The 9,177-nt window shown below is 51.4% G+C and overlaps 1 protein-coding gene across 1 annotated transcript; it reads left to right on the top strand.

Annotated features, from left to right (window-relative positions):
- The first annotated feature begins 1,904 nt into the window (after positions 1 to 1,904).
- Positions 1,905 to 6,058, top strand: ARF6 (ADP ribosylation factor 6). The gene is made up of 2 exons (XM_064461183.1): positions 1,905 to 2,061; positions 2,151 to 6,058. The coding sequence occupies exon 2, from the start codon at positions 2,551 to 2,553 to the stop codon at positions 3,076 to 3,078; it is 528 nt and encodes a 175-aa protein (XP_064317253.1). The 5' UTR covers positions 1,905 to 2,061; positions 2,151 to 2,550; the 3' UTR covers positions 3,079 to 6,058.
- The last annotated feature ends 3,119 nt before the right edge of the window (positions 6,059 to 9,177 follow it).

The following is a 9,177-nucleotide window of genomic DNA, read 5'->3' as shown; positions in this document are numbered from 1 at the left end:
CACGGATGGTATGTTTTCCTTGGCATCCTCTCTCTGCTCACTGCATGAAAGAGCAAGGCTTCCTTGGAAACTCTTATTGTCATCTCCTACATAATTCTGTAGTCTAGGAAATCTCCCGTTCTTCCAGACTTGTAAGACACCAAACAATTTCCCTTTTGCTGTTCCAAGGAGGATTGCTTTGCTTGAGCCACATAATTGCAAAGATGTCTGCCATAAATATTGATGCAATATTTGGTATTTTTGAAGGGATGGAAGGATATTCTGCAGTCTTAAACACACAATCCCAAATGAAAGCATGCCTATGTGCTCTGAGAGCTGTGCGCTCCAGGAGGTGACCACATCACCTGGCCTCCCTGAAGGCCAACCTCAAAGCAACCACAGCACATTTTGCTGGTTTTGTGTTCTGGATGGTGCTTCCTGTGTCCGCTCCATCAGCTCAGATGCAACTACCAACACAGGCTTGCTTTCCCCTTGCCCCCCTCCCCGCACATCGTGCCAGCAGGAACTGGGTGGGCAGCCCCCCGCCCCAGGGTGCCAGGCCTGAAGGACCAGCCTCATACAGCTTATGCGTACCAGCCTCGCTGGCACGTCACTGGGAGTGCGGGGTTGCAACATGTCGTGCCTGTGAAACCAGCAAAACACGTATCTGTGATACATGTGTGGAGGGCGCTGCTCTGCGTCACGCAGGGCGTGCTGGGGCACTGCTCCCAGCTGAGGGCTGGGGCCAGGTACGTGAGTGTGGTGCTTCTTGAGTGGCTGGCCACAGCCTGAACTGCACTGATCTGAATTACGGGGAGTGACCCAAGAAAGAGCCATAAACCTGACGACACTACACATTGTAGAATCACAGAACAGTTTGGGTGGGAAGGGACCTTTAAAGGCCATCTAGTCCAACCCCCTGCCATGAGCATGGGGACATCTTCAACTCAATCAGGTTGCTCAGAGCCTCGTCCTGCCTGGCCTTGGATGTTTCCAGGGATGGGGCACTGACCACCGCTCTGGGCACCTTGTGCCAGTGTCCCACCACCCTCATGGTAACACCAAGCCCCAAGCGGCACACAGGGCAGGTGAGAGGGGCCCTCCGTGGCACAGTGTGACCCAGCAGGGTTTGAGCTCCTTCCTGAGGCTGATAGCCCCCCCTCCTCGCTGCTGGAGGCGCAGCTGAGGGCATCATTTCGGCCAGCACCATGCACCAGCCCAGCCCAGCACCCCAAGTGCATCTGAACCCTGAGGCGTTGGGGTGCAAACCCTGGGAGTGTGGGCTCCCCCACGGCCCCCCCGCCCTACCGGCCTCCTCCTCCCCCAGGAGGGAACCTCTCGCACCTTTGGACGGCTACTACCCGTAGCCTCCCTACCCAAGCCCAGGGGCCGTGACCACTGAGACTACCACAGGCCGCTGCCTGGCCCTTTAAGGCGCGCCCCGGGCGTCCTCCGCGTGCTTCTGCTGACGTGTGATCGCGTGGCGCCTCTCCCCATCGAGGCCCCGCCCCTAACGGCTTAGTCCGCATGCGCAGTTCAGGACGCAGGGGCTCGGCCCCGCCCCCGCCCAGCGACGCAGGCGCAGCAGTGGAGGAAGCGGCGCCCACCGCCCGCGCTGCGGAGGGGCGGGATTAGGGTGGCGCAACCAATGGAAAAAAACCCTCGCCCTTCCGTCCCAAGCCGCTCTCTGTGCGCATGCGCGCCTCCAGGCGGGACGGGGCGTGGTTCCACCCGCGCAGCCGCATTCCTCCCTCCAGTGGTGCCGCGCGGGAAGCGGGACGGCGCGCACCGCCACGGGCGGAAGGGGGCGTGGCGCGCGACCCTCCCCGCCCCCTCGCCCCGCCCTCCCCGCCGCGCAAACGCATGCGCGGGGCGGGCGGGCGGGGAGGAGGGGGGAGCGGCAGGCGGTGGCGTTGCGCGGGCGGGGCGGGGCGGGGGTGCCGCGCGCAGGCGCGGTGGCGGCGGAGGGGAAGTGAGGCGGGCGCGCGCGGCGCCTTTTCCGGCGGCGCTGGCTGAGGGAGCGGCGCCGCGCCGAGCCAAGCCCAGCCGAGCCGAGCCTAACCGAGCCCAGCCCGCCCTGAGGTAACGGCCGCCGGCTCCTCTTCCCTCTTTTCTTCCCTTCCTTCCCTTCTCTCCCTGCCCCGCCTCACGCTCTCTCCGTCCCTCCGCAGGCAGGACGCGGAGCCGCCGCCCCTCAGCCGGCATCCATGAGCTGAGGCGCCGGGGCGGGAGCCAAGGCGAGGAGCCGGGCGGAGCCGCCGCCGCCTCAGGCCCGGTGGAGGAGCGGAGGGTGGCGCGGCCCCCCCCTTCCCGCACCGCCCCGCACGGCCAGGCCTCTCCTCGCCGCTCCTTCCGCAGCCGCCCCATGCGCGGCCGGCGCTGAGCCCCGCCTGCCCTTGCCCTGACACCCCTCCCCGGCCCCGGCCGCCGCCTCACCGGGCCGGCCCCACTCCGCTCCCCTCCGGCCCCCGCCCCGCGCGGGCTGCTCGGGTGGGTCGGTGCTCGCCCCCCACTCCCCCCGCACACACCCCGCACCCCCCGGAGGCGCCGGGCCCCTTGGATGCCGCCGAGATGGGCAAGGTGCTGTCCAAGATCTTCGGCAACAAGGAGATGCGGATCCTGATGCTGGGTCTGGACGCGGCTGGTAAAACCACCATCCTGTACAAACTGAAGCTGGGCCAGTCCGTCACCACCATCCCCACTGTGGGCTTCAACGTGGAGACGGTTACTTACAAAAACGTCAAGTTCAACGTGTGGGATGTCGGGGGCCAGGACAAGATCCGTCCCCTCTGGAGGCATTACTACACGGGCACACAAGGGTTGATCTTTGTGGTGGACTGCGCCGATCGCGACCGCATCGATGAGGCTCGCCAGGAGCTCCACCGCATTATCAACGACAGGGAGATGCGGGACGCCATCATCCTCATCTTCGCCAACAAGCAGGACCTGCCTGATGCCATGAAACCCCATGAAATCCAGGAGAAACTGGGCCTGACCCGAATCAGGGATAGGAATTGGTACGTGCAGCCCTCCTGTGCCACTACAGGGGACGGACTCTATGAAGGGCTGACATGGTTAACATCCAATTATAAATCCTAATGAGAAAATAACTATTTAGTCTACAAAGAATTAAAGAAAAAAAAATAACCCACATGGCTTTCTGGAAGAATGATTCTCTACTGAAAAGTAAAACAAAAGCATCCATAGGATTATGATCACCTTTCTCCAGTTACCACCCTTTCCTTCTGCGCACTTGACTGGATTCCTGTTTTAACTCTTCTTGCTTGGCGTTAGGATGCTCTAATCTCCGAATGTGACACGAACACAAGCCCTAGATGCTATGGCAGACTTCCAGCAAACAGGGGAAAGACACATTGTAGACTTGCTAAGTAACTTTTTTTTTTCTGTTGTTGGGGTTTTTTTTCCCCTCTTGATAGCCCTTAAGATGGTTTGATTATTCGGGGGGATGGTTGGGGGAGGGGTACCATTTTCAGTGTATGCTTTCTGGTTCTACTTTTTCGATTATATATATTTTTTTTCCTTCTATTACTTGCTGTAGATTGCTACTTTTTTGCATTCATGCAGAAAATATGTTGATAGATCTACTTCATCTAGTAAACTGAAAATTATTGCTTAAAATCAAACTGCAGTCTGTCTTTTTATATTAAGGACTTTTTTTTTTAAAGTTCTGTTAATCTGTAACTAAATAGTGACTCTCAGTCTGTCTTCATATCTCAGACTAATAATGAAACGAATTCTTGCCTGCAGTGGCAGATAGCGAGAATACCATTGTAACATGTTCAAAGTGCATATCGGGCATAATGTTAACTAGGTAATGTAAGAACTGCTTTGAAATGTCAGCTGTGAAGTTCTGAACCATACATCATGCATGAGAAGGGATGCAAATAAGTTCCCCATACTACATAGGAACCATATAGCGAATAAGACATGAATGATGTAATAGTTCCAGGGTAGACGCTGTTCAGTTTTTGTCTTGCATTGCGAACTTAAATGACGTTTAGCTGCAGTTTTTACTACTCGGGTCAGTCTCCGATTCAATGCGAGATAGGTTCCTTCCAGAAAATGCAGCAATAAGGTGTGAGCATTGCAACAAGTTTTACTTTTAATCACAGATGTTTAGGCAAAAAAATCTAGCACCGACTTGCCTGTCTTGTGATCGAGACAAATTGCTTTCATCTCAAGGCAGTTGAAGGCATCTAAGTCTTAAAAGGATTTCTGATTCTTTCTGACATGCATGTAGTGGAGAAAGAAAACTCTTTTTTTTGTTTTCTTTTCCATTTTGTAGACTTCTGAAGGGGTAAGTTCCGTGGTAAGCTTTAACTGAGCTCGGTAATTCTGGCACCTGAGTAATAGCTGTTTTGAGGAAATTGCTCATTGGTTTTAGTTTTCCAAGACTCGACTGAACTCATGCAAGCAGTCGCAGTCTTCGCCATCTGTCTCGGTAGCCGGTTGTTGCTGTAGTCCTGTAGGAAGGGAACTATGTTGGATGTCTGAAGCCCATTGAGTAACTACTAATGAGAGCGGGGAGGAGAGAGAGAGAGAATACGACTATGAATGTAAACTTCCATAATTAGTTCTTAAAGGGCAAGCAGCTCATTTGCCATATCACAGTTTGCAAATGTGACGGGCAAAAAAAAACCCCAACCCACCCAGCAGAAGTATTAGTGTAAAACCACAATCAAGTATTAATGCTGGGTGCAAAGAAATGTTAAAGCAGCTGGTTCTGATTCAGCCTTAAGGATTAACTTCAGATTTCCTCAAGGAGTTAAACTCGATTGGGGAATTCTAGGAATGTATGCTACAAAACCAGAAGAAAATGGCTTTTTTCTTTGCTTTTTTTTTTCCCAAGGATATACGTTTTACATTAAATTGGGGGCATTACACTACATTTCTGCAGTGTTGACTCTGCATGCTAAGTACGTTGTACATGGAGCTCTTACCAAAGATGTATGGGAAGCTAAAAATACTGAATTAACTTCTGAAATTGAATGCTTTGCACCACTAAAGTTCCTTTAGAATATGGTTCTGAGAGTCTTATTTTGATGTGGGTTGCAAATGGGACTGAATGGGTTCTTGCTGCTAGAAGATAGAGCATTGATTGATGACAGGCCTTCCTAAGTTAGAAAGTCTGCAAAAGCTTAATGTAGAATAACTTAAATCCCAACTCTAAAGAAGAGAAGAGGAGCTTTTTTTTTTTTTCCCCCCCACTCAAGGCTTTTTGCCACTGGAATATCATTGCTCTATTTTCTAGTTGCCTTTTTTTTTTCCTGTTGATGTAACTTAACACACAGTGTGGTGGTATAAAGACTAAAAATACAAGAATATGGTTACTGTTTTCTTCTGGAGCATAAATAAAATAGCCAAGCACAAAGTAAATGCCTAAACTGGAAAACTTGAAGCTCTATTAATGGTTCTTGAACTTTCTTGAATCTATTCTCAGTCAACATGAAAACTTCAATAACTTTGTTTTTCGTCTAAGTTGATTTACTGTGTTTTCGAATGCTGGGGCAGACTTCTTTGCTAGACTTTGCATTAAGTTGAATCCACAATTTTGTATTTCCTTAGTAATTTTGTTATTCTGTTTTGTAGGTGAAAGGAAACTGATTATGCTTCTGAATTTTTTTATGTCTTTTTTTTGGGGGGGGGGGGAGGGGGAGAAAAAAGTTACTGAAACGTGTGGCAGAGACGTCAAAAATAAATGGCCATTGCTACTGAACAAAATACAAAGGTTTCACTTTCAAGGTATCCTTTATAGGTTGTAGCTGAACCTCACCACGAACTAGTGGCTATCAGGCAGTGAACACAGCCTGTAGGATAAAGTGGCAATCTGTAAGAAATCCTATGATTTTAAAAACTAATCTGGAGTTTAAGTGCATCAATTTGTGTTCATGTGAATTTATGGAGTAAGTTTTGAATGGCGTTAATCGTGTCTGATAAGTGAATGAGTTTGTAGACTGTGATCTCCCTGACTAAAGTAAACAGGAATTTTGTGTTCTCAATATGGCTGTAGTGTTGGTAAAGAACTAATAAGCAGAAAATAAAGCAATTACACAGCGGAGCTCTCCTGGTATGTTACTTATATTTAATCATGAGAGAAACAGAAAGGGGCAATACGGCGCTGGAGTAGAGCGTTCTGCTGACATAAAGAGGTCTCTGTTCTGTGTCTTGCAGTTTTGAAAGCCTGTCTGTAATTCCTTTGAGACTTAGATTAGCGACTATTTTTATAAGTGGAAAGGATGATACTTCTTTAATACTCCCGCTTGCAGTTAACGATCTTTAGCAAACTTTAGTGTCAGGCTTATATTGCCTCGGCACCAGCCCCACGGAACATGGGAAGGTGACCAGCTCCGTGGGAGGGCACGGAGGGAGTGTGGCTGAGCAGGACGGTGCCGTGATTCACGGGAAGAAATGACTTGGTCAGAAAGGGGAGATGTTAGGCCAGTGTAGAAAATGCAGCGATGGACAAAAGGGTTGATGAGTGAATAGGGGCGCTTGTGGAGCGACAGATGTGAAACCGGGACGATTTTGGTGCCTGAATAGGGCACAAGTGAGCCGATAAAAGGACTTGGGCAGGTGCAGCAGGGACTGTGTGGGGGGCCGGGGCCCGAGCCGCAGGCTGGGGCGCGTGCAGTGGGCTATGGTTACTGCAACAGCTGCAGTCCTGTGGGCCCTGGGAGAGGCAGTGATGGTGCAGGAGCCATCCACAGATCCCAGCCTGAGCGGGGCTGTCAGGCTGCTCGGGCAGGGGCTTTGAGGTAGCTCCCAGCACCTGGAACTGCAGGTGTGAAGCCAGGCTCCAGCTGCTTGGAGCCATCTTCCAGTTGGAAAGCTTTTAGGAGTCACCAGGAGATGATATTCAGCCAGGTGGGAGTACCTGGGTGTAGGGGCGGTGGGCCCGCTGCAGCTGCAGTCCTCCGCAAAGCCTGTTTATTCCAGGTTATTTAGGTTAGGCTCTGTCTACCTGAATGTCAGTTAAGGGTGTGGCTGTGTAAATGAATTTACTCCGACTTAATTAAACTACTCGGAGTTTGGAGACAAGGCTCCAGAAGAGTAAACTCATGTCTCTTCCATTGTAGAGTTAGTAATTTTTCAAAATGTCAGTACTTATCGCTTTAAATCAGACCTTTTGTCACCGCCGCAGTTAGCATGACTCCTGAGAGCACCCTTCCCGAATCATGCCATGACTCACGCTTCAGCAGGGCTTAATTTCCCCGGTCACAGGGCCGCAGTCCTCATGGACAGGGTTTGGAAAAAGTGTGCCTGCCAATCCTAATTGGAAATTAACCCTGCCAATACGATAGTCCTCCCAAAGGCATGTCTCTTGCTCCACAAAAAAAAAAGAAAAAGATCAGTTGCGTTGTCGAAACAGCTGCCCACAAGACCTGTGGTAGCCAGTGGCTTTGCTGGTGGACCTGAGCGTTATTTCCCTTGTTGCTGGGAGCTGGGAACGGGAGAAGCGACCACCGGGAGCGGAGAGCTCGCTCTGGAACGTGGAAGCAGCCTTGGTGTGGGCACCGTGACTCAGACTTCCCGCTAACGCACGGTTCTGCTTTTTGTCTTGGATTTGTTGCTGGTATCTGTCCAGCCCGAAGGGCTCAGTGTGTGGAATCTGAAATCACCTCAGCTTTGGCGCTTTCTGGAGAGGGGAAAAAAAAAAAAGCTTTCCCCTCGCCTTGGAGGGGTAGCGTCAGCTTTCAAGGCCTGTTGGGGAGTTAGTGGCATCTCCGCTTATTAACTCCAATCCTCTTCCGACATCCTAAGCGCGACCCCGGCACCGACACTGCCCGAGTGTCTTAGTTTAAGAATTATGCCTAAGCAGACACTTTCAGGACTTCAGGCCGAGGTGGATGACTTAAGCGCCGCAATCCATCCCCCTTTCAAAATTTGGAGCACCGCGAAGAGCAGTGTAATTTTAGCCCTGCCATCAGTTCTGAAGGGGTGAAGCGGGTGAGTCAGGGCCCTGTGGCGCTCAGCAGCGAGGGGTGCGTCCCCGTCAAGCGCCGGGAGCTTGTGTGAAAGGCGGCTTTTTATAGGCAGTAAATCGGGTATGTGGCGTATTGTCCAGGAAGTCGCTCTTCTCTTGCTTAAGAACAGGTATCTCTGGCCTCCTTAAAAAAGAGAGAAGGGGAAAAAAAAAAAGTACAGATGTGAGTCATCTGCTGAGTTCTCCAGCCTCAGTGTCTCACAGCGGTTTAACAGGCTCAGGCCCTTGCTTCACCTCAAGAGAAATGTTTTTGCCTTCCAGAGGATGCACTTTGCTCCTCTGTTACTGGTTTCTTTAGTTGCATCTTCCAGGGCAGTGTTAGTTAGAAAAAAATACTTCAGCGGGATCTAATGGGTGTCTGTTTTGTGAGAGATGGAAATTGATATGCTTGAAAATTGGTAACACTTGAAACACTTATTTTTCCATAGTGTTTCCTTTTCCATAGGAGTATTCAGATGAGCACACCCTTGAGGGGGAACCACCAGCAGCCCCTGGCTCAGCATAGGTACCCCTTGTGCCCCCATTGCCCTTCAGACTCTGTGAAAACTCACTCAGAGGTTTAAAAAAATAATAGAAGGAAGCAGAGGTGTCGGTAACAAGCTGAACTCCTGAACTTGTTTCTGTGTCTGTGCCTAGAATGGATTCCTTGTTTGAAATGTAATGGGGGTAACACAGCCTGGGCCAGGCGCCGGCGTCATCCCAAAGGTTCTTCCTGATGGAGCGGGAGGGGAGGAGAGGTTTTCTCTCTCATCATCACAGGAGATGAAAATGTGTGGAAAGCTGTGGCAAAACGCTGCGTTGCATGCTGACGGTTGCTTGGCTGTGTTATGGGGGTGTCCTCCCTCTTAATTCGTGTTTTGGGGTGGAGGTGAAAGACCTCAGGATGCTGCGTTGGCTGTCCCACGCTGGCCCTCAGCCTCTGCGCTTACAGGAGAGCAGGACGGGCAGGGTGGGCTGGCTGGCAGAGCTCGGTACCAAGGGAAGTGTGATCCCAGGCTTAACTAGGACTAGCTGAGAAGACTATATTGCTCTTCGCGTGCTTGAGCTGCAGCGATGCTTGTCCCTGAGGCCGTGCGGGTCCATCAGAGGAAGTTACATCGTGGGGAAAAGGGCAGGCGGCCAGCCTCCAGCACCCGCCTGGTTCATCGCTGCTGGGGATGGAGACGAGTGGAGGAAAGCGTCCAGGGCTGACG

This window comes from Phalacrocorax carbo, chromosome 9 (genome assembly GCF_963921805.1).
Source record: "Phalacrocorax carbo chromosome 9, bPhaCar2.1, whole genome shotgun sequence".
In the NCBI taxonomy this organism is placed as follows: domain Eukaryota; kingdom Metazoa; phylum Chordata; class Aves; order Suliformes; family Phalacrocoracidae; genus Phalacrocorax; species Phalacrocorax carbo.
This window is presented reverse-complemented; position numbering and strand designations above follow the sequence as displayed.

Excerpts from the sequence above, each read along its gene's own strand:
- ARF6 (XM_064461183.1), top strand. The coding sequence starts at position 2,551 with ATGGGCAAGGTGCTGTCCAAGATCTTCGGCAACAAGGAGATGCGGATC.